This window comes from Sander lucioperca, chromosome 22 (assembly GCF_008315115.2).
Source record: "Sander lucioperca isolate FBNREF2018 chromosome 22, SLUC_FBN_1.2, whole genome shotgun sequence".
NCBI classification, from domain to species: domain Eukaryota; kingdom Metazoa; phylum Chordata; class Actinopteri; order Perciformes; family Percidae; genus Sander; species Sander lucioperca.
This window is the reverse complement of record NC_050194.1, coordinates 27,521,485-27,547,100: the sequence shown is the minus strand read 5'-3', so window position 1 is coordinate 27,547,100 and position 25,616 is coordinate 27,521,485. Positions and strand designations below refer to the sequence as shown.

Below are 25,616 nucleotides of genomic sequence, written 5' to 3'. Positions count from 1 at the left end.
CCTGTTTTTGTTTATCAGACTCTGGCTCCAAATTACAAGTTTGCAGCACCCGTATCCGGGGTATTGTGGCTTCACTTTTGTACAATGGGAGAAAGTGGAGACGCGCCGTCTATCCTTATTTACGGGCTATGGTTTTTGTGAGTAACACTGAATGTACAAGAAAACCCCACAGGGCACCTTTAATTGTGTGCAACTCAACTCTGTACACAGTTTTCATTTTGCATTGATGTTCACACGAATATATGAGTTGAAGAGCAATAAAATGAAACGTATAACCTTTGACATATTTACCCATCATTGCTGAAAATATTTGTAAAGATACAAATATTCTGACATGTTGTGTTATACTGCAACTCTGGATCAGTGTGTCACTGTAATAACCATTGGGTAAAAACGGTGCAATAGCGCCATCAAGTGGCTTCAGGATTATTGTTAGTTGTCAAACTGACTATTCAATGGCTAGAGTTAATGCTGTTGTACTCATGACATTCATGACAGATTTTTCCATATATATCATAGTGTACCACCATAATTCCCAGAAGAACCTAAATGTTAGTTTTCCCGTCATGAGAGCAATTGTAATTAAAATGATTGAAATACTCAAAATAATACTTTTTCTACACAAAAGTGCAAATATATCACCACTGCAGTTCATATATATGGTTTAGTGGCAAAGAGCAGTTAATATTAGTAAGTGATATAATACTATCCTTTTTAAACATAAAGATCTCTTTAGGCACTCAATGATCAATCTAGCAATATCAACGATAAGGTAATTTATGGCAACTTGGTGGAGATTTTACATCAGTTTCTTTGGTTGAGGATCCACCAGTGAAAGTCTGAGTTTAGCCTTTTAAAGACTGTTGTCCTCTGGCTCTGTCTTTACACTTTCATTTAACTGATAATGATTTGCCAAGCAATGCTGTGCCGTGCTGTTACATGGTCCATATTGCCATAGCATTATGTTGGGCAATCTTCGTCCTTTGGGGCCAATTTAATCTTATTTAGCTTTAACCATTTAACGCAGATATTTGAACATACAACTTTAGTGCTCGATAGTGCCTTCCAGGCAGCTAACCCTAACCTTAACCCTAAACATAACCATTGCCGCGCTGCCTGGGAGGAGACGTTGGGGGCAAAAAACACCAAAGACCAACTTTAGTTGATATTAAGTGGATTATACAGTTACACATCATTATAGTCCTTGACTATTGCTGCATTATTGAAGTGTTGGGGAAGTGAAATGTCCCTTTGAAAGAGGTAATATTTTAGGAGAGAATGGCCTATTGGATCCATACCCTCCACTCTGTTGAGCCTTTCAGACTTATTATGTTTGCTTGTTGAAAATTAGGTTATAAGGAGCACTGCAATAATCTGGTTAATGTAAAACTTATGTTTACAGCTGATCAGATATCAGATTTTTCAACTTTGTTTTGAGCTAAAACTGACACACTGCTCAAATGGAATATTGAGTGTTATACAATAATGTTGATTTTTGTTGTTATAGTGAGTGCATTCAACCTCCCTCTAAAGGAACAAAAGCAAGAGTGCACCCTTCCTAAACAAACGAGTAAGAGCATGTTCAGGGCTACAGTACAAAAGCTAAGATGTTTTTTCTTGGTGACCTGGTTTGTGATTTTGGCCAAATATTACCAGCACAAACACAAAGTAAGCTATAAAGGCAAATGACTAGGGCTGGGACGATATGCTTTTGTCCCACTTCGATTCTTTCACGATATATGGGTGCCGATTGGATTTGTATTACGATTCTAGAAGTATTGCGATTCGATACTATTTAGTATTGCGATTTTCTTTTCTTCCTTTAACAAAAACAAACGTTGAATAATATACTTCTAGAGACAATATATCATGAGACATTTCTAAAGATAATTCTTTTTTTGTGACATTTTTAGGCATTTATTTCTGACAGATCAGCTTAGGCTTGAAAGGGGAGAGAGAGGGGCAATGACATGCAGCAAAGGGCCGCAGGTCGGAACCAAACCTGCGGCCGCTGCGTCGAGGACTGAGCCTCTGTATATGGGCTACCCAGGAGCCCATCATGAGACATTTCTAAAAAAAAAGTAATTGTTTTCTAAAAAGAATGTACATCACATGTCAGTCTGACAATTATTTGTTTATATTTTATTTATGTTCTTTCTGAATTTTCTGTCAGTTTAGCTGGAAACAGATACGATGTAGTCACCGTCAGCGATACTGTATAAACAGGAAATATTTAGGTGAATCATTGGTAAAAGTAAAAAAAATATCGATTCTAGGAAAAAATCGTTTTAAAAAAATCGTCGCAAAAAAAAAATCACGATACATGCGATTTTCGATTTATTTTTTTTTTTTCACCCCTACAAACAACTGTCACACGTCTGTTAACATGTGTCTGTTAAAATGATCTCCTTGTAGGAGGTAACTATGAATAAGCCCTGGGGGGGAACAAAAAGGACTGCACCCCATGGTGTGAAGGACCCTTGAACATCAGTTTGAACTGATCTACCATAACATTAAACAGAGCCGACGTGGATAAGAAACCCATAAAGTGCTAAGAAAAAAACTGGAAATTTGAAAGTCTACATTTTCATGACAACGCCATCTGTTGATGAAGATCATGTGATGGGCTCAAAAGCTCCAGAACAGCTCCTGAGGGGACTTTGTGGTGAGATTGTTTTTTTTCAACTATATTGATTATGATTACAGTAGATCATTCCCAAACTGTGGTCCGCGGACCACTAGTGGTCCATGAGGGTACTGCAGGTGGTCCGTGGAAAAGCAAAATAAAATATTAAATAATAGTTTTTTAACCTTCATTTTACCAGGGAATTCCTATAAAAATGAATATGTATATTGATATTGAATTTAAATTAAATTGTCAAGTTATTGTGTGATTACTAAAATAGGCTAGTGGCGCTCGGCCCTAACCCTAAAACCGCAAAGGTTTTGAAATTTTGACTATATCCAAGTGTTCTTATTACTGTATAGATTTAATACTCCATTGCTATGGAAATAAGCCTGTTGTTCAAATGAACCTGATTATGCCCTCGGGCGCTTGAGTAAATAAATAAATGAAATAAGTGGCAGCCGTGGTGTGCAGTAAACTTTCTTTTAACGAGCCTGTTGTACTGATGCAATGACCAGTTATAGTTTTAGTGCTAGTAGGCCTATTAAGAGGTGCGGATTAATTCAGGTAGGACTGTGTGTAGACATATTTTATTATGTGTATTATGAGGTGGTCGGCGAAAATTCTTGATTACAAATAGTGGTCCACACACATAAAAAGTTTGAAAACCCCTGCAGTAGATAGTCTGATGTTTTTTTACTAAACATTAGAATGAAAGATCTATGAACAATAAGTGTTATACACCTGAACGCCTTGTTGAATAACTGTTTTGGTAATTAAACAAATGTCTCAGCATATTTTTTATTAAGACTAAGCATTATAACTTGTGTGTGTGTGTTTACTGTTTAACAGAAAATGAAGGCCATCTTTACACGATAACCAGCATCCTGCAGTGATGGAGAGCTGCATAAGCGGTCCCTTTACCGGAGTTGAGCCCACACCCAGCACTGTGGGTAATGTAGGCAGGAGTCAGGGAATCATGGGAAATGTAGTGAGCAACTGTGTGATCAGCTGCAGTGACAGACCGTATGAGAATGCTCAGCCAAGAGGAGGGTGTACATTGCAAACCCCCCCCCCCCCCCACCCCCCCAGCATCAGCACACTGACACAGTCGCCAGCAGCATCTTTATTCCTCTCAGGTCTTTTTTTTTTTCTCTCTCCCATTCTGCCTCCCTGTCAGAGCTCCACCGAGCACGCAGTGCCTGCGTCACTCCTTTCAGCAGATGGAGGGAAGGAGGAGGAGGGGTAGGGTAAGACAGAGAGAGAAAGGGGAGGAGGAAGAGGGAGCTGTACGTCTCTCCTGTATCAGCGTCAACATCACTGCCACGCCAGCCTTCGTCACTAGAAAACAACGAGGAAGATCGTCGCACAACAGACCTCTAAAAAAACCATCAGCCACAGCAGCTCCTACTCCTCCTCCACCACCAGACGTGCATCCACAGATTAGGCCAAGGCGGTTCTACATTCCCCAGGCACAGGCATCTACACGCTCCCCCGGGCAGGAGGAGCTCTCCCAGGCATGACCTGAGAGGAGAGGCAGGAAGCCATCGGACGCGCGCTCTATCAACATGGGCAACCAGGAGGCTAAGCAAAAGAAAGCTGCAGCAGCATCCGGTAATGGAAGCTATCCTTCACTGGATGAAGGATGGAGAGAGGGAGGAGGGGACACCACCAAAAAGGGAGGAAAGAAACTCCAAGGTAAGCATGGAGGTAAAGGAGCAGGCAGCGGTGGAGGAGGAGGAGGAGGAGGAGGGGGGATGCATGGCACAGGACCAGGAAAAAAGAAAAACAAATCTGAGTCCAAGTCCTCGGTTTTCTCCATCCGGAAGAGAAAGGGCAACCTGAAAGGGAAAGGAGATGTGTGTTCGTCAGTAACGGGCTCAAAGGAGGACGTTTTAATATCTCAAAATGACGAACTGGACAACACAAAAACACCCGAAATGTCTGCAGATGAGCTCGGACAGTCGGACACTGAGCCTGAGAAGAAAAATAAACCAGAGCCGAAGAGAAGGGATGAAGATGGACGAGAGCAGAAGCAGGAGATGCAGCGGAAAGCCTCGACAGCAGCAATGTCTCCCACAGAGGATGGGAAGCAGAAGGGAGGGAGCTCGGGGTCGGACATGGATATCTACAGCTTCCACTCAGCAGCTGACCACGAGGATCTACTAGCGGACATCCAGCTCGCTATACGGCTCCAGCAGCAACAGCAGCATGGCGGTGTTAACTCAATTGTGGATGCACAGGGAGGGGGCGAAATGGATCTGAGTAACGGGACAGTTAAACTAACTCCTGAGGTGCTTGACCTGACTCCAGAATTAGAACTGGGGTCTGATGCCCTGTCATTCCTGGAGACGGGAACTCTGTTGGACTCTGTCAAGCACACGGACCAGCCACCAACACCACAACTCCCCTTCCACACAGAGGTGCACGAGAGGAGGGAGGAGAAGGAGGATGAGGAGGGGGGGGTGGAGCATCCGGATCTAAATGGGAAGGGGCAGGGGGAGAGAGAAGCCTCTCTTTGTGTAGCCACAGGCACAAAAGACCAGCATGCTTGTGTGCAGCAGCAGCCCCCTTACACAGCCATTACCATGGCTACTGCTGGGGGGGCAGCAGTCAGTCCTGTCACCATGACAACCGGTGGTAACAGCTTCCCTGATCTCACATTTGACAGTGCAGGGAAAACCCCAGGGGGCGAAGAGGAAGCAGGAGGTGAAGGAGAGGAGGAGGAGCCTGGGCTGGATGTGGATCTCAGTCCTCCACCCGCAAACAGCCACAACAAAAGTCCCGAACCCACCGAAGGGCTGAGCTCAGGGAACGTGTTTGAAGAAGGTGAGGGTCAGTTGGGCTCGGCTACTAGTGCAGAGTCCCTTGAGGACTGCCTGAGCGCTGAATCCGAATCCAACCACTCCGCTGCTGCCAGCACCAGCGCCTCCCAGGGCAGGAGGAGCAGCGTGTGCTTCACATCGCTGCCTGTCCAGGAGAGCCCCACGTCGGCCAAACGACTCCTCAGGTCCACCCACTCCTCCACCTCATCTAGCCCTGTGGTGAAACCCTACCCCCCCATCTTCCCCTACTACATCAAAACCACCACGAGACAGCTGAGCTCCCCAGGACACTCCCCATCCCTGTCCCCCTCCCACAGCCCGCTATCCCCACGCAGAGCCCACCATCACCTCCACAGGTACCTGTGCTGTTAGAGCTGGGCGATATGGAAAAAAATCAAATATCACAGTATTTTTGAACAAATACCTCGATATCGATATTGCGGCGATATTGTAGTGTTGACTATTTGTGCTTTCACAAAATATTAACACAATAAGGTTTTTGATAAATAATCATCAGTAATGTGGATATTATGACTAAGTTGGTAAAGGTAAATAATAGAAAAGCTAGCACAGTCTGATAAGTTTAGAAAATGACATCACTTAACTGTAATGCAGCCTTTAAAAACAGGAAAAAACAACACGTGTGTGATATTAGGATATTACGATATCCAAAATTTAAGATGATATCTAGTTTCATATATCGATATAATATTGATTTATTGCCCAGCCCTATGTGGTGTTGCAACATGTTAATTATAATAGATATATTATTATCTTTGATTTAGTTTTACCTTTGACGTGAGGTAATGGAAGCATGTATGATAGTAGAGATGTTTTTTTTAACATAAACTTGTATTTGGTTTTAACTATCATCAGGTAATGTTAATCAGGGTTGCAGATCAAGTGGATTCCCTTTGTTAGATAAGGAAGATAATTACAGTTTACTACAAGCTGGGACTTATTTTAGTAGTTTTGGGCATCATCCCTATCGGTACATTCTCACCAAAGTAATTGCTGAGGTCTGGGAATGTGGTGTTTCTAAAAAGATGTCAAATGGCATGAGACTCGATGAGAAACTTGGGAGACAAAATGGTAAAAAATATAAAATTATAACCCAAACTTCCATCACAGTTTAACTACCAACTTCCTGGTTAAACACTGACCTAGTGTTCTTGCTGTAGTTTTCTTGCACAATGCGGAATTATTAGCAACATTTTACCTCCAAATAAGGTTGTTTTTTGAACTTTTTCACGTCAAAGACCCCTAAACTGATACAAATTAGACCTTGGACCCCTATTTGATAAGATTTTATCCCAGGGTCCCGCATCTGATAGGACTTTTGCTTTTAGATTTTTCTTTACAAAAAATGAATTAAAACCCATGATCAAAATAGTCATTGTGTTACTTACGGGTGGACTTATAGTGGAAATGATTCCCCTTTTCGCTGGGGACCCCCTGGAACCCCCTCAAGGACCCCACTTTGGGAACCATTGGTTTACATAATCTGGCTAAACTATTGGCTTGTTTACAACCTGTCTGACTGACTACTTGGGTATCTTGCCATGTAGTGATGTCACCATGTTCCCAGAGCTCAGCAATTAAAACTTTAAAACCCAAATGTAATAAACTGAGATTGATATATGTTAAATGTCAAATATGTTTATTGATCAAACCTCAAAAAGTATTACAGGCTGTATCGGGAATGTCCAAGGGTAGCAGGTTTGACATTTTTCTTGTTTTTAAACAGTGCACATAAATTCCCACCTGTTCCGCCCCTCCACCTCCCTCTTAGTCTTCCCCTTTAACCAGTTACTAAACACGTATCTTCCATTGAACTAACTTACCCACCCATCCCCCTCCCTCTCGGCCCGTCCCAGTGTCCTATTCATTGTGATGCACAGGATTGTATGACGAGTACAGGAAAAGAACATTGAATAGGTAATTAAAGATTAAGAAGTACACAAATAGTAAAATACAACAAATAAGTAAATAAATAAAGAGAGAGTAAAGAAACAAAAAAGGGGGGGAGGAGGAGGGGTCAACCAATGGCTGAGGATAGATGGTTTGTATAAGAAAGGAGGGGGTCCCAGTTTTTACTTATTTCTTCAGGGATCCTCTGACAGTATGTTTGATCTTTGACATTGCCGCTTCTAACCAGGAATTTGTGCTAGGCGGCTTTGGGCTCTTCCACTGTAGTGGTATTTGACGCTTGGCTATCAGAGCAGCAAATGCACTAACAATACATTTTTAAAATGAACAATTATAGTTCACACGTTAAAAAATATAAATAAACTGTAACTGTCCTGGAAAATATGCTTTGAATTGAAAGAAACATTAGCATAAAAGTCACCTATGTCAAGTCATCACTTTAACAGGTAGATGAAGCCAGCAATGTTCTGTATTTCATGTCTGGAAAGGGTTTACAGTATATCTGCGTTTTTAACTTCCAGACAGCCACATTTCCATTTATCTCCATATAGTATTACAGTCAACTTGCACAGACAACACATCTATGTGATATGCATTCCTTCCCAGTTAGCATGATGATGATGCTTTTGTTGTTGTTGAAGTAACACTATTGCGTGAAAATGCAGAGCAGATCGGAGCCTCTTTCAGTTGCATTAATGTTTACATGGGTTATCTAACTAACTGTAGACTTTCGGGCCCGTAAGTAGGGGGGGTTTGGGTGGTTCAAAAGACCCCCCCCCCCCCCCCCCACACACACACTTTTGTGAATGTGTTAACTGACACGGAACATGTAAAAACTAACATCTAATGTATCAACAATCCACGCAACTAACTTTATGCACTCATAACAAAATGTTTGAGGCGTGCGTGCATAGTAAATATTTTCGGTGCATCAAAAAGCGTGCTCGTTAAGATACCAGTAGACAATCCAGCACAAATATGTGCATAAAAAATCACCAAAATGAAGTATTTGAACCTCATAATTAAATACAAAATGAGGGAAAACTGCAAAAAGGTTCACTTTCACCCCCCCCTTCCACTAGGGGGTAAATGATGGAAACCATTAACTGCCTGAAAGTAAAAAAAAAAAATGTAAACACCAAAGCATACTCTGAATGAATAGTCTGCAATAAAAGTACAAGAGTCATACTGAATATAGTTTAAAATGGAAGAACACTGGGTCGGTCCCTTTATTCTAAGGTTCTGTTTTCAAAGTAAAGCTAACCTGAAATGTCAATGTTGACAGGATGATGGCTGAGGGTCATCAAGTCTGCAGGCAGCGCTCTCGAAGTCTCGCTGGGTCTCTGAGTCGCTCGGCTGACTGGACGGAGGAGCTTGAGAGGAGGCTGAGGAGCAGAGAGGAGGATGGAGTTGGTTCAGGAGAATATCTGGGGGGCTACAGAGGAGGAGGCAGCCAGCCCCTCTGTGCCACCAGAAGATCCTCCTGTGGACAGGTTTCTACCTGCAGCTTTCAGGACGTCTTCGCAGGTGAGTAGGGTACAGAGCGGTCAAAGTTTCAATTCAGTTGATGATTGTTGTTTCCTGAGCTGAGGACAAGAAGAAAGCAGGAGACTAAATGTAACTCGTGTGCATTAATGGCTCTGAGGACACCAAACAATTGATTGTATGTTTTTAACCCTCATGTTGTCCTCAGAAATTTGGGTTTCCATCAACCAAATTGCCCAAATATAACATGGTTGGTTCCATTCAACGCTTTTCACAAGTAAAATGAATGATTAGTTCACTGCTTTCATTGAATTTTGGGTCTTTTATTCAATTTCATTGCATTTGAAAAAAAATTGTTTCAAAACAGTATCCTGACATAACAGTATCCTGACATATACCAGTCTGTGATCCACTCATCATCCTCTGATCTTAACTATTTGTCAAAATAAATCAGAATTTCTGCTTTTTTCAACTCATAAATTAGATATCATTTAATATACAGTAAATAAGGTTTATTGAACATGAATACCAAAAATATGTGTAAAACTAGTGGTAACAAGTGAAGTCGGTATTAGTGGTTTAAATAATAATGGTAGTGGGGAAAAATGCGTTCTCTGGCAGCTCTGGCAGAATGTATACAAAGTAGAAAGACTTAGCTCTTCTGCCTCAATGGTTTCGGAGCAGCTGAATTATCTCCTGTAGTTGAATCTTACAGTAACACTGAGCTTTCTTTACCTGCAGGTCAGTGAAAACATTAGTCAATTAAAGATCAATACATGGCAGGCATAATCTTTCTGCACACATTAAAAGCATTTATTGAATTCTCTAAAAATAGATGTTGAGCTTTGGCATGCTGTAGTTAGCATTTGTGTCAACACATTTGCCATCAATATGCTGTATGCATTAAGGTATTTTTAGTTGAAGAACCTTTTATTCACTGATCTTTGTCTGCTCATGTGCTGTTACGGTAATACCCTTTGTCTTTTGTACATTTTTCTCAAGAACCAGGATTTACAGAAATCAACAACCTAGCTACTTAATACACAACATGAATTTGTGAAGTGCAACAGATTACAGTTCAGGCCATTCTGGGCTTTTCTATCAGGACTGCAATGTTAAAATCTATATCAGCAGCTACATACTGTACATGTATAGTCACATAAGAAATCAGATTACTGTGAATTATAAGGTAGGAATTATGAAAACACATGCACAGCAATAGTCCAATTCCTCTAAGGTCAGTTTTTTTTTTCAGTCACATTTTACTATCACTTTACCATACAGCTGCCACATTCTTGCGTAAAAGTGCTAACTCACTTGACTGAAGTGCTCTTTTGAATGCCAGGTATATGAGAAGTCGGGTTTCTCTAACTTGTAAAGGGGATTAAAGAAACTTAATTTGCCTAGCTAGATTTTTGCTGATTTCTTGGCCGTGTCTACCCTAAGTTTCCAGCTTTCTTACATGTTAGCATATGCAAGACAAAGACAGGGGCAAGATGAAAGGAAAGATCATTACACGTAACGATACATCCTTGTATTCAGAACAATTCCATCCAAAGTCCAACTAAAACCGAAACTAACACAAAATAACCTCTAGATGTCTAAATAAGTCTGCTTTCACCACAGTCTTAAAACCGAAATTATACTGTTCGTGTCCACGAGGGTCTGCTGTCAGATCAACCTCAGATGGTGTCCGCGAAGGCTCATTTCGGACGTCCACTCACCGCCAATTTAATGTGACTCAGGCCCCCAGGAAGTGCGCCGGGCTTTGAAGCAAATTGAGTAGCCAAACAGTGGAATTGTAACTCCCGGCCTGTTACGTGATGCCCTCAGGCCAAACAATACTTTTTCCCATAAACTTACAGTACCAATCAAAACTTTAGACACATTTTCCCATTCAAGTGAATGAGAAGGCGTGTTCAAACGTTTGGCTGGTACTGTACATGGCGAAAAAGTTGGCTGTAAATCAGTGGATACATTTTTGGGAGTTTCACAACCCTTATGAAATGAGTCCATTCCATCCATTCAGTGCGATAACGAAAGTCAAGAAGAGCCTCGCAATTAAATCATTTTATCTCCATTCACATGTCTGAGTTTCTGTATAATCAGTTTTCTCTCATTTGGGATTTCAGGAAATTGCTTTATAAAATGCAATAGATTTTACTATTCATTAAAGCTGCACTAGGCAGAAAGCAATAAACGCCAGAATTTCAAGTAGAGTGAGACCTCCTGCAGCTCTCTCCCCTCTCTGTCCAGCCCCTTCTTCTATTGGACGAGCAGGGCCAGGCCCCCAGGAAGTGCTCCAGGCTTTGAAGCCAATTTGACAAAACAGTGCCAAACAGTGAAATTACAACTTCCGTGTCGGTCACTTGATGCCATGTGGTCCAAAAGACCATAGACTTATGGAAAAGTATATAAAAAGAGACGTTTTGTAAATCAGTTGATACATATTTTTGAGCATCACAACCCTGGTGAAATGACTCGTTTTCACGATCAGAACTTTTGATTAGTCTAGAAGAGTCACATAATTACGTCTTGTTGGGAGTCGCACATGTGCATTAACTAGGTAAGGACTACTAGCCAGTCAGAAGCAGAGTATGAGGGAGTGCCATGCTAGCAGCTAGGTGAGCAATATAACCAGAGGTGTCAAAAGTATTCCCATTCATTACTCAGGTAGAAGTATAGATACTAGTGTTTAAAAAGACTTCTGTAGAAGTAGACGTATCAACTCAAGCTTTTTACTCAAGTAAAAGTATAAAAGAACTGGTTTCAAAACTACTTAAAGTATAAAAGTAAAAGTAATGTAAGGGGAAAAAAATAATATCAATATGCTTTTTCAAATTAGACGGCGAGTTTTGGAAACAATGAGCTTGTGGTACTTGGGTGTGCAGAGCTTGCAGCGCATTCGAAAGGAATTGTTTTTGCATCCAACTATTTTGAAAAATTCTTCCAGGTACGGCCAGGGATGTAAAAGGGTTGGCTGGTCTTCCTGGGTCCCAACCTCCTCACTGAACGCTTGGTTGGGACATTTTGTTCGAGTTCTCTTGAGTCTCTGCCAAGGACATCTTCGTACTAGGCTACATATATCTGCTATTAACTTGCTGGAGTGTGACGTGAAAACAAGCTGAAATAGGAGTAACGAGGCTATTTTTAAAATGTAAGAAGTAGAGAGTACAGATAATTGTGTGAAAATGTAAGGAGTAGAAGTAAAAAGTCTGCTGTAAAATAATTACTCCAGTAAAGTATAGATACCCAAAATTTCTAGTTAAGTAAGGTAACGAAGTATTTGTACTTCGTTACTTGACACCTCTGATTATAACGTGTGTTACAAAGTGACGCACGTTTGTCTCTGAAGTAAAGGCTGGACTACAATAGAGCTGTTTGGGGCAGTTTGTGAACAGTGTTTTCTGTTGGAGATGGTAAGTCCCTTTAGGGCGGACTTTGGGCTTTTTCACTTTGTAAACCTATAACATGCACAAAAAAGATATATAACACAATAGAGGAAAGGGAAAAAAGCCAAAAAGCATAATGTGAGCACTTTAAGTTACTGTGGTTCCCAGGTTCTCACATATAGTCACATAGGCCTTGTTTTCATCACTGGCTGTCCAGGTCGAACTCTTCTGGAGAAGCTGTCCCTGCAGCAGCAGCAGGAGGAGGAGGAGCCAGAGGAGGTTGAGAGGCTCTGTTCCAGGATCTTGGCCATGGGTCTCCTGCTGCCTTTCACTGACTGCTTCAGAGAGCAGCTGGGAGGCAGCACTGCCCACATCACCTCCACGGCATCAACCAAGTTTGACGTACGTAGTCACACACTTCATACATCTTTCCCCAACTTTGTCGTTAGGTTATGTTTGTTGTGAGTTGATTTTATATAAGTTCTTCATGTAGGTCTCTTCACAATTAGAGGTGCTTTGTCTTTAAACTGTATTAGCATTTTAAACATGGCATTGGCCATGTTAATAATGTATTATAATTCAATTTGTGAATTTGCTTTTTTCATATGATAGAGTTTCGATGGTCATCATCATCATCCTAAGTTTGTTGTGAATTTTGTGCACCCTTTTGCGCACACCAGTTTGTACTGTGATTTGCAAAGGAGGCACTGCAGAGCCTACCCACCATCAATCTTTGTCCTGGCCAGTAGCGGTTGTGGCTGCAAGCAAATGTGTGGATTCACTCCCCCCCCCCAATTAGATTAGATTAGATTCAACTTTATTGTCATTGTGCAGTGTACAAGTACAAAGACAGCGAAATGCAGTTTGCATCCAACCAGAAGTGCAAAAAAAAGCAGAAAAGTGCAATTCGATATACAAGTATAGACAGGTTGTGCATAGGCAGGACAAGAAATATATTGCAGTGTTATGAGAGCAGAATAAATATGGCTATGTAATATGAACAGTGTATGAACAACATGTACAGATATGTGCAATGTAGTAGCAGTGACATTATACTAGTAGTAAGAATAATATAGATATAGATATATGCATTGTATTACAGAATATATAATAAGAAATCTATGCATTAGCGAAGAAGCATAGTGGCAGAAAAGCAACCTGGTCCAACTGATTGCACGATGATGTGATGAGATATCCAGAGAAGGGTTGAAATCAAGGGCAACTGGACTTGGTTAAAGGCGCTCCGAAGACGTTTTGCCTCTCATCCAAGGAACTTCTTCAGTTTTGGCTGAATGGTAGGGAAACCCAGCTATTTAGCCCTTAGTGGGGTCAATTATCGACACCGCTTCGTTGTTAATGCTCCTGGCTGTTGTAACGTGAAAAATACGTTACTTTCCTCAACTGGTGTCAGTGCAACTGACATGAAACATAAAGCATTTAAAAAGAGTTTTGTTTCCCCAGCATGACCAGTTGTACACCTGGGCAGCGGTTAACCAGCCAACTCACTCCATGGATCCTCTTGAAGGGAAACTACCAGGGCAGCTGAAGGGCCCCTGGCCTCCAGTCAAGCCAGGCGGAGACAACAGGACTGGACTCAGATCCACAGAGGCAGGTAAGATCGACTCTTACACATGGTCTATGCATTAAGTTTTCCAAACTTTTTACAGTCCCATACCACTTCAGACTTTCAACCTTCCGCTACGTACCCCCCACCCCTGCACTCCTACATGAATAGTTTTTTTTTTCCCCGCGTACCCCTTATGTCACTTTGTGTACCCCTTGGGATACACGTACCCCATTTTGGGAACCAATGTATACATATCACACGCAGGCTACTTGACTGCAGATAACACAGCAAGACTTTCTCAATAGTAATGTTGGTTAGTTATTTTTTGGGATTCCTTCAGAATCTGCATCCACTTTATGAATTTTTCTTTTGTGTTGTACCCAGTTGTTGTATGTATTGAAACTTGTTCAGGGTTTACAGTAGGCCTATGTGTTTAGAATCTGGGGTGGCAGTAGCTCAGTCAGTAGGGAGTTGGGTTGGGAACCGAAGGGGGCGCTGGTTCAAGTCCCCATACAGACCAAAGTATGGTGGTGGACTGGTAGCTGGAGAGGTGCCAGTTCACCTCCTGGGCACTGCCAATGTGCTCTTGAGCAAGGCAACAAACCCCCAACTCCTCAGGGCACCTTTCCATGGGCAGCTCCCTCACTCTGACATTAGTGCATTTATAGGTACTGAGCATGTGTGTGTAATTCAGACCTGTATGTAATGTGTGTAATAACAACAGAGTGAAAACATTGTAATTTCCCCTTGCGGGATTAATAAAGTATACATTATTATTATTATTATCTACTGGATGTGACAGCGATGGTAGAATGCCACAGTATATGTAACCAATGGTAGCTCTAATACCATCCAAACTGAAGAGCAGATAATAATGTAATGTAAAAACCTTTTTAATATAAAGTGCCTTTTTAAAAATGGTCGTGTTGATTAGTGTGCCATATCAGCATTAAACCGTAGGTGCTGGAGTTATCCTTTCTTACTTAGGTGTAGATTTTGCGGGGGATGCAGGCGATATGCGCACCCCCCCCAAATATTTAGAAGAGGTAGATTTGTCCCCCCTTTAAAAAATATAAAAGAATCCAATTCCCAAAAGAGGTAAAGAAATTACCGTTCAGAGGCTCAAAACATCTACGGAAAACAAAGGAGACACAGTTCTCCTTTGCTAAATTGGGGGGGATTAGAGAACATAACAGGAAGTGAAAAAAAAATAGATTTACGTAGATGTAAACTTTGGAGCTTCTGGCTTTAACAAGGTCTCATTCTCTAACTGTTTTTTTGTTGATTCCTTAAAAAAAAGTGTGTGATGTTTTGAATATTCAGAAAGTTTTGAACAATACAGCAGAATAATAATTTCCTTTACATAAATAAAGACGTGAGCACCATAGGTTGTTGCATTAAAATTCACCAGAATGCAGGAAATTAAGCATTTGATGTTCAAAATGTTATTAGGGACGACCCCCAAGATTTAACCTGTTAACATCCACAGGTCGCCGGATGCTGTACATCGTTTGATAGGTAAAATTCTCTGCAATTCAATCATTCAGTTAATTTTACTGAAATCATAAGCACCAAAGCATTATTCATAATCTTAGTGCTCATGCTATTGGAAAAAAGGTGGGGGAAATGGACAAAATGATGACGCTTCCCTACCTGTAGGCTGTCCTACTGTTTTAGACAGCGATCAAAATAACTATTTTGAACCATATCCTCCCGCCCTTGCACAAACATGAGATTGATATTGATCAACTTGAAAAGAAAGTGAATGAGTATATGTCACAAAGTTTTTGATTATTCCGTATACCGTGATATTTTCGTAGACAGTTATCATACTGTGAAAATCTCATATCATTGCAAACATACCAGTGACATAAATATATTAAATAGGGCTGGGTTAAAATAATCAGTTCTGCAATTAAAATTGCTCTTTGTTTGATTGATCTGATATCGATTGATAATATCCTGAAATGCCTTTTATGTTGAGTTGATAATGGCTGTAGTTTGTTAATGACTTGTCATGTTTGTTCCTGTTAAAGGACAATTCCGGCGCAACCCTAGGGGTTAATAACACATTTGTACTGAGTCGACCGTTCGCTGGGATATGTTTTCATGCTAATCGACTGTGACCAGTTTTAGCGCAAACCGCTAATTAGCTTATAAAGCTAGTCATCGGGGCATGCTAAAGTAAAAAGAAATCGCTATTTCTACACCACTAACAAGGCACCACACTTCCATGGTAGTTCTCAATGCTTCGGTTTACATGTAGGGACCCTCATTATGCTACCGTGGAAGTGTGGTGCTATTTTGAGCCTTGTTAGTGGTATAGAAAAAGAGATTTATTTTTACTTTATCTGTGCCCCGACGACTAGTGTTACAAGCTAATTACCGTTTTGCGCTAAAAATGGTCACATTCGATTAGCATGAAAACATATCCCAGAGAACGGAAACTCGGTACACACGTGTTATTAACCCCTAGGTTCATTTCAATTGTCCTTTCAGTAAAGAGTACTTTGTGGAGTACATTTGCCTCATGGACTTATGGCGGTGCGCCATGCGCCACACATCTGCCCCTTTATAGTCTATATCCATGACGTCCCATTTCCGGGATTGCTCCTAAGGAAATTACATTACATGTCATTTAGCTGACGCTTTTATCCAAAACGACTTACGCCTCTGGAGCAACTAGGGGTTAAGTGTCTTGCTCATGGACATGTTGGTTGATGTATTGCAGTGGGAATCCCACACCAAAGGCATGTGTCACATTCACTGCGCCATCACCACCCAATTCCGCTGGATGCGTGTATTTTCGCCGATGTCGTTTCCTTCTGCTGTCTTTGTGTTGGCGTTCTAAACTCCGGTGGATTTCTGAGGACTATGGTTAACTGCTCCTCAGATCTCTGCAGGTTAAATCCAGACAGCTAGCTAGAATATCTGTCCGATCTGAGTTTTCTGTTGAAAGACTATTTTACAGCGACTCCGTGCAGAGCTTAGTGCCGCCCAAGACGATTGTGATTGGTTTAAAGAAAAGCCAATAAACCAGAGCACGTTTTTCTCCCATCCCGGAATGCTGTGTGGACTAGCCAGACCCTCCTCCACTCCGCAGCGTGTGGATGGTCTGGTAAAGCGAGGCTAACCCCGTTACGACAGCCAATTAGCAAAAATATGCGTTAATCAACCATCAGAACCGGACCGAGTACAGAAACGCACTCACATTGGACTCACAGAGACGGACTACATACACATACAGTGTAGGTGTGTAGGTGTGTGTGCTTGAGGAAGGGAGAAAAGTTGGAAGGCAATGAAAACAAAGAGAGATTTTGTTTTAACTACCTTTTAGTGTTGTCTTTGTCGTCAACGATATTGCATGTTGATATCGCCACAGTCAGCGTTTAATCGTCATTAATATCGTTAACGAATTCAACACTTCAGCAGAGGTATTAATTTCCAAACAGGCTTAGTGACTTGACTAAGTTATAAAGTAACGTTAAAGTATGGATTTAATTAGCAGAGTTATTTTGCTGGTGGTAATGTTATTATATCTATAAGTTAGCACACTTACACAACCTAGAAACAACTTAGAAATGGTGAATTTGTTACAGCAACTTGATACGATATAGTGTCTGGCTTTTGTTTGATACCTAGTGTAAAAATGCCTGTTTAGTGAGTTTCCTCTTAGCGAAATGCTCTGAGTAAATTTAAGCTGTGCTTTTGTTGTGAAGGGTAGACACAAACAGCCAGCTTTATGGCAGCACTTTTTCCCCTAAACCTTTATTGTGTGGTTGTTTAGTTTTATTCACAGTTTATCAATATCTGTTAGGGTTTAGGGAAATGGCGGCACCAAATGCAGAGACAGCAGGCAGTGGTGAGCTTGAGGATTTAATAAAAATAACAAAAGCGATACAACCAAAGGAGTCCTGAAGACAGCAGGCAAAAATAGTTCCAAAACGTAGAGGAAGCCAAAAGAACAGGAATCACAAAAACTGGAACACCGAGACAAAGGGGGTAGACTCCACACACAAACACCCAAAAAGAAATACAATACAATGATCTGACCACAGACAAAGACAACACAGAGACTAAATACACAAGGTAACAAGGTGAAACAAGGAACAGGTGACACGAGGGCTCAGGAACAGGTGAAACACATCAGGGTGGGGCAGACAATCACAAATGTGGGCAGGAAGTAAAACAAGACATGACAAGGGAGAAAACAGACTAAAAAATAAAACATACTGAAACTGAAACATACACAACCATGACAATATCCAACTCTGTCCAAACTGCTCCAAATTACAAACCCCATTCATTGGATACCCGAAAGCCAAGTGTGAAGTAGATTGGATAAACGGTTCTCCAGATGTTTGAAAGACACACACACACACACACACACGCACGCACACACACACGCACGCACGCACGCACGCACGCACGCACACAAACACACACACACACACACACACACACACACACACACACACACAAACAAAGGGTCCTTGATTTTTCTGCTGTTGGTTTTTTCTGACAATCGAACCTGCCTTTAAATAATCTCACCCCCTCTGGAAGTAGCTAGCAGGAAGATGGGAGCAATGTTACTAGTGTCAAAGTCAAGAGATCCAAGTGTTTAAAACCCACTCATGATCTGATCTACATTCAGTTTTATGCAAAGACCCTGACTTTTGTGTTTGTTTCTTTTGCCTTTCTTTTGCCTTTCCTATCTTCATCTGAATGGGGTTTTCCATCTTCACGCTTTGGCATTTTAGAAGACAATCAAGGTGAGTAATAACCTGTACGTTGTGGGCTGTATTTTTGTGCTTACTCAAAGCCAGATAATTTGCAAACACTAGCAGATTGCCATTGTTGTTAGGCCCCAGGTATAGATTTGTCTGCCTGTTTCATAATATTGTAACTTGAAATAAACCTGCGGCTCCATAGTGGGTGGAGTGTCCCAACTGGTGATGTACAGTAGAAATGCCAACCTGGTCACAAAGTACAGTAGTGGTATCCACTTGGCCGTGAGTTGAACTTACATTTTGACCAATCAGGCTCAATTGCAGACAGCTTGTTCTGTTTTAGTGTCTTTTATTAGTGAAGATGCCCACATAGGCTTCTCCAATATCATATAAAGCCCTTTTATTTATGCTGAGTTTGGCTATTTTACTTTTTAATTAACTAAACAAAAAGATACGGCAACATATTTTGTAGTGTAAAATTAGCTGCACATACATTATTGTTCTCTAAAGTAAAAGTGTGTCATTATGCAGGGACAACATGGTGACAGGGATTACAGTGTCTGTAAATTCAATAAAACTTTAGCAGGACATAGTTTGTGTTTGGCAGCTAAATACGTCACTGTGGTCTAAACTATGCTCAAATAAGTTGGCCGTATCCCCTTGTACACCTACAAATGAAACACGCCCAATTTGTTCATCTTACATTTTTGTTTTGTCTCATCTAAAGTCTACATTTGTCAACATATAACAAGTATGAATGAGTCACCCTCACTAAAGAAAACATGGTTTAGACTCACTCACCAAAATCATCTAGGTAACCCTTACTGCAGTTTAAAAAATGTAAAACCACAAAACAATTACACTGTTCCAATTATGCTATTGTATTTTGTGATTTTTTTTGTATTTTATAGTAGAGCATTATATATATATATATATATATATATATATATATATATATATATATATAAATGACAGCCTTTCCAAGGCATTTGAGAAGGAAGGAGTGGTAGCATGCAAGCTACCAAATTGATGCTCGTCTCTCGACGCTTTGGCAGCTTTACCTATGTACCTATATATGCTAAAATATACAATGACTGAGGAAGCCTAGTGACGAGTCTATAGCAATCCAGTGTTGAATTACCCAGTGTGCTTTACTAAATGGTCTCAATATTTTATTGTTTTATTTCATGTGAATACTAGTTTACTAGATGAGTAACTTAGTATTTGAAGTAATGCAGTAATGCAGGAAGTGTGCATGTAGTTTCCATGCTTATTGTGTTTCTACAACAATGTTAGTGAGTAAATCTACTGAAATGGTCACCACACCATAACAGAGGAGTGGGATGCGTAAGATGAGAATGCAGAGGTTTAGTCACATATGTAATTGCTGTAAAAAAACAATGGCCATCTGTATGTCTTTGCCAAGCGAAAACCAGTACAGAAGGCATCAATAAATTGTTTGTGGGGGGGGGGTCATCCCTTTTTTCCATATCATTTTGGAGGGTCATCTAAAAGTTATTGCTGGTGAAGGGAGGGTCAAGTTTATTTTGACTAAAGGTCCTAAAACTCCTCTGGTGGCCCCTGAAATAAATAACGAACAGTCCCTAAAGTACTAAAGTACAGCATGTAAAGTTCTCATGAGCACCTAATAACTAATGATGTTGTCACTAGAACCCTGCTTTCTGTCCTGTTTGGTTTATCAATAAATAGAAAATATTGCAGCAGATTGTTTGTATTCCAGTTCATCACTAGCGGCTAACTGGCCTACAGGTCATGTGTCACAATTCTGAACCAAACAGCTGCTAGATCAGCTGTGAGCCAGGCGTTTCCCATCATGCCCTGGGTCCTGGGGTCTTGCAGTCGGTGTAAAGCAAATGCGCTGCCTGCATCTCAAACCTGCGGCTGCCTTGATCTCGTGAGGTTACCGTTGCCCACGTGTGCAAGTTGGGATCAAGTCTGACACAAATCTAACCAGCACGCATTGGGCGGCGATTGCCGGGGATCGATTCCGCACAGACCTGGCTCATCTCGACCGAGCCTAGTGATTTAACCTTACAGCTTTGCAGTGATGAGGACGCTGTGACATCACTGTTGGGTGCGGTTACAGGTGCAACAAAGCTGCACCCAACCACCCCCAGCAGTGCTGGTGCAGACTTGAAACTTTCCACCAGATTTCAACATGGTGTTACCATCTACAGCTAATTGGCTCAAGCAGATATTCAAAGCCACATTACAATTGATTTTGGCACAGTAAAAATGGTTGATGCTGCTTAGTGTACTGCTGGCTTTTGGCAGTATAACTGGGAGATACTGGTACTGAGTCAAATGGCCATCGGTCCTAACCGTGGTGTATACTGTATATGAGTTTGATGAACCTATGTAATATGTAACGTCATGCTTTCATATGTTTACAGTTGTGTACAGAAGACTTACGAGCCTTCTGAAAAGTGTTCTTTTGTACTGTATTGTGCTGACCTGCCGATATGTCTGTTTGTTCAGAACACCATGCAGCAATCTTGGGTTTGACACAACAGAAGGAGAGCCAAGAGGTCAGTCACTTTAAATTTCTCTAGTTTACTTAGAGCTCAGGCCGAAATTATTTCTAGCAAAATGTATTCAGCACACAACATGATAGTTATTTCTGTACAGTGTTGTGCAAAAGCATGTACAACACTTGAGATGTGCCATGATTTGTTGTGTTACAACAGGATCCTAAAAGAAAACTATTTCATAGTTTGTTTCTCTGACATCTTTACAGTATTTGTGTTGCACTGAAGTAAGAAAGGTCTCAATGGACTGTAGGGAGTGTAATGGATTAAAAAAAACCAAAAAAACATCAACACTCTGCAGTGTGGAATTTTAGGTTTAGTTGTAAATGCTTGAGGGCCCAGCACTTCAATTTCAAAAAGGAATACTTTATTGAAAAACACATGGATCCACGATGCACCACAGAGCGCCTCAGGAGGTCGTTCCTGCCTGTGGCCATCAAACTATATAACTCCTCCCTCTGAGTGTTACACGCTTAGTAGTCTATTTCCACGACGTTCCACTTCCAGGATTTCTCCGTTGCCGCCGGAAATTCCGCCGGATGCACGTCTGTTCAGCCGATGTCCGTTACCTTCAGCATTCTTTGTGTTGGCGTTCTAACCTCCGGTGGATTTCTGAGGACTATGGTTAACTGCTCCTCAGATCTCTGCAGGGTAAATCCAGACAGCTAGCTAGACTATCTGTCCAATCTGAGTTTTCTCTCGCACGACTAAAACTACTTTTGAACGTACACATTCCACCAAAACAAGTTCCTTCCAGAGGCTATTTTGCAGAGGCACTGTTGCTCTGTCCGGTGCTTAGCGCCGCCCAAGATGATTGTGATTGGTTTAAAGAAATGCCAATAAACCAGAGCACATTTTTCTCCCATTCCGGAATGCTGTGTGGACTAGCCAGACCCTCCTCCACAGCGCTGTGGAGGAATGTCTAGCAAAGCGAGACTACACGCTAAGTGTCAAAAGTAGTCTCCACATCACATCTCAATATTCTTGGACAATTATGTACAATAAATACTTGGTGCAATAATTAATCAGTTACATGTGCAAAAGGAGTTATTTATTCACTGCTGCTACTTATTATTCACACTGTACTTATTTATGTTCGTATTATATTTATGTTGACACCAGGGCTTTAAATTGACACCTGCCAACACACCAAATGCGGGTAAATATTAATGTTGTAAAGTTACTAGTCAATTTGGCCAGTGATGAATGAAGCAAACAGCACTGGGTCTGTTTGAATCTGTAGGCTAAACCATGTGCCAGATTGGTCTGTTTTCCGCCAAGAAATTTGGGCAGTTTTGTGTGTGTTTGGCTTGGAAACGTAATCTTTATCTGGCAACACTGCCTGTAGTACTAATCCTACATTTCCAATGAACACTATGTGGTGACTTGTCGTACAACCGCTGGCTATGTGCCTAGCGTGCGGTATCGATGAAATTAAGTAGTAAAGTTATTCAAATTTGTTGAAATTTGTAAAAATTTGCCTAGTGGAAAATGTACTAGCCATGTTGGCTGGTGATTAAAAAAGCCCTGGTTGACACTGTACTTTATGTTGACATTGCACTACAATAAAACTGGTACAATCCATTTGAAACAATCTTCTTAACCTAATCTTACTTGTAACCTAATCTGACTTACTTAACCTACTTACTACTTTATTTATTTTATACACTTATTGACTTGCTCTTTTCTTACTCCTTTTTTTTTTTACCTTGAATTTGACTGTGAGCAACTGCAACTATATCATTTCCCTGAGGAGATCAATAAAGTATTCTGATTCTGACATGGGGGCACCTCAACTGGTCTGGCCTGTCCACTACTTAACAAGCGCAAGAGGTAGTGGGTTGCTCCTTAAGCAAGATAGCCCCCATTTTCTCCCATTGGGCAGGCCCCCACCTTGCATTACAGCTCCACCACCCTATGTGAATGTTTGGTAAGGTAAAAAAGTGCTATTTAAAAACATTCGCCTAGTCTCGCATTGCCAGCTCTATCTCAACACATTCTTACTCCCATCGCGTAAAATACAGACGCTTGGTCAGGTGCCAGCGTCATATCTAAACGCGTGCTTGGTCGGGACTCTTAGCGTCACTTTTGACACAGTTAGGTTAAGGAAAAGGTCGTGGGTGGGCTTATAAAAAGGTAGGTTCCCATGACATGCGGGACAAGAACGGGACAGTTGGGTTTAGGTAAAGAAGAACGGGACATTTGGGTTTAGGAAATGTGACACGCAGGACACAAACCCCGGTTTCCTGGGTGAAAGTCCTGTGTTGTTTGACCCATCCACCCCCCAATCAACCTCCCAGTGCGGATTCTCGGGCTTTCATAATACTCGCTACCGTCATCGCTCGTAATGCTACGTCAGCTTCAAGCGCCGTGTAGCTGCTGCTTTCCCCGCTGCGTTCTACGCACACGCTGAAGGGGGATTTTTGCATCGTATCTGACGCTGACAGCCACTGACTAAGCGTCCATATTTTACAAGTTCGGAGTGAGAACGGGTTGTCTATCTCCACAGCACTGTGGAGTACTGTCTGGCTACACCACACATACTACATTCTAGGGTAGGAGAAAAAAACGCTCTGGGTTGTTTGCGTTTCTTTAAACCAGTTGTAAACACAACACAGTAACGTGAGCTATTTAAATTAGCTTGATACATGGTAAACGTCATTTACTCTTACCAGCGTACCGCTCTGTGTACTTCGTCCACAGCAATCCTGTCGGATCGGTCCCAAAACTCCCCAGTTAGATAATAAACAGAGGTGTAAGAATTATTTAGACCCTTTAATTAAGTAAAAGTAGTAATACCACACTGTACAACTACTCTGTTACATGTAAAAGTCCTGCATTGAAAATGTTACTTGAGTAAAAGTATTTAAGTATCATCAGGAAAATGTAGGCTACATAAAGTACAGTTTTACAGTACATTTGCCGTATGTAAAGAGAAAGTCCACTCTAGATTTTGGGAGGAGGAAAACATTGCTGCACTGTCCTCTATGAGTTGAAAGTTAAAAGCACTTCTTTTTTAAAAACGTTATTGCCTTTAATATAGAATTACAAGCAACTGACAGAAAAAAAACCATCTCAGACTTCCATTAAAGGAACTGGAATTGAGTTTGTTGGACAGTATAAGTATCTGGGAACTGTCATCGATAAAAACCTGAAGTTTGATGTCAATTGTGATGCAGTCTGTAAGAAGGGACAGCAACGTTTGTACTTCCTTAGGAAGTTAAATTCTTTTAATGTAGATAGGAAAATTATGTCCTTATTTTAAAAGTCCTTTATTGAATCTTTTCTTACTTTCGCCATGATTGCTTGTTACTGTAACCTGAACATCAAGGACAAAAACCACCTCAGCCATATTGTAAAGGTGGCTGGCAAGGTGAGAGGTTTCCCACAGTCCCCTTTGATGGCTATCTTTGACCAGCAAGTACTCCGATCCATATTAGAGTGCACAAACCACCCCCTTCACTCGGAGTTGGTAACACTCCCCTCAGGTCGCAGATTTAGAGTACCCCAGTTCAAGACCAATAGGAGTAAAAACTCCTTTGTTCCATGTGCAATAACTCAGCTTAATTTGCACATGTAATGTAGAATTTTTTAGAGATTGCTCCAGTGGTGATACATTGTGTTGTGTGTATTACATACAGGAAACATTTTTTCTACTCATGTCTGAGTTGTTTGAATGGGTTTCTTTTTACCTTGCACTCCTGACTGCATATCAAGTTTCTCATTTGGGATGATAAAGTGACTGAACTGAAAACCCCTGTACCAACCACTAGCTGGCAGGGCAGACCAGATTATTAGACTGGGTGGAGTTACTCTTTAAACAACACAAGAGTCTGCAGCCGTGCTAGTGGCTCTGTAAGGCTGTACTTAGAGCTTATTGCTAACCTCGGCATGCTAATATGCTCACATTGACAATGCTAACATGTTGATGTTAAGCAAGTAAAGTCTTTACCATGTTCACCATCTTAGTCCAGCATGTGAGTATGCTAACATTTGCTTCCAAAACCCATTAACAGTGGTGGAATCTAACTAATACATTTACTCAAGTACTGTACTTACGGTAAGTACACATTTGAGGTACTTGTACTTTACTTGAGTGTTCTCTCTTCATGCCACTTTCTACTTCTACTCTGCTAAATTTCAGAGAAAAATATAGGACTTTTTTTTAAATTAAATACCTTTTCATAAAATACTATAATACTAAATCTATTTGGTTCTAAAGCTGTTTTGAGCTGTATGCAGCGTATAACCTTGAATAATCAATTTCATCGTTTTTATTTTGGCAAATAAACTAAATGGTTAATTTAATGACGGTGCAAAAATGATTATCGCATTTTGTCTACCAAAAGAAGGAGTCGCCTCAGCATTTATATTTGTCTCTGCATCTCTCCTGTGCGCAGTGTGTCTTTCAGTTCAACAGTCAACACACAACCTGCCATCTGATCGCACACATCCACACCAACCTATAAAAAATTATATAATTTAGAAACTTTAGTGTTTTGTTCTAATGAGT

General features: G+C 41.0%; 1 protein-coding gene across 2 annotated transcripts in view; it reads left to right on the top strand.

Moving 5' to 3' along the window:
- The first annotated feature begins 3,341 nt into the window (after positions 1 to 3,341).
- fmn2b (formin 2b) overlaps positions 3,342 to 25,616 on the top strand; it is a 52,420-nt gene continuing 30,145 nt past the window's right edge. Inside the window, exons 1-6 of one of the 2 annotated variants that reach the window (XM_031323973.2) lie at positions 3,342 to 5,807; positions 8,666 to 8,907; positions 12,475 to 12,659; positions 13,719 to 13,869; positions 18,585 to 18,596; positions 21,054 to 21,103. In XM_031323973.2, the coding sequence (XP_031179833.1) occupies positions 4,195 to 5,807; positions 8,666 to 8,907; positions 12,475 to 12,659; positions 13,719 to 13,869; positions 18,585 to 18,596; positions 21,054 to 21,103 (2,253 nt within the window). In that variant the 5' untranslated portion in view covers positions 3,342 to 4,194. The remainder of the gene's footprint in view (positions 5,808 to 8,665; positions 8,908 to 12,474; positions 12,660 to 13,718; positions 13,870 to 18,584; positions 18,597 to 21,053; positions 21,104 to 25,616) is intronic. The other variant, XM_031323974.2, reaches the window with a different exon arrangement.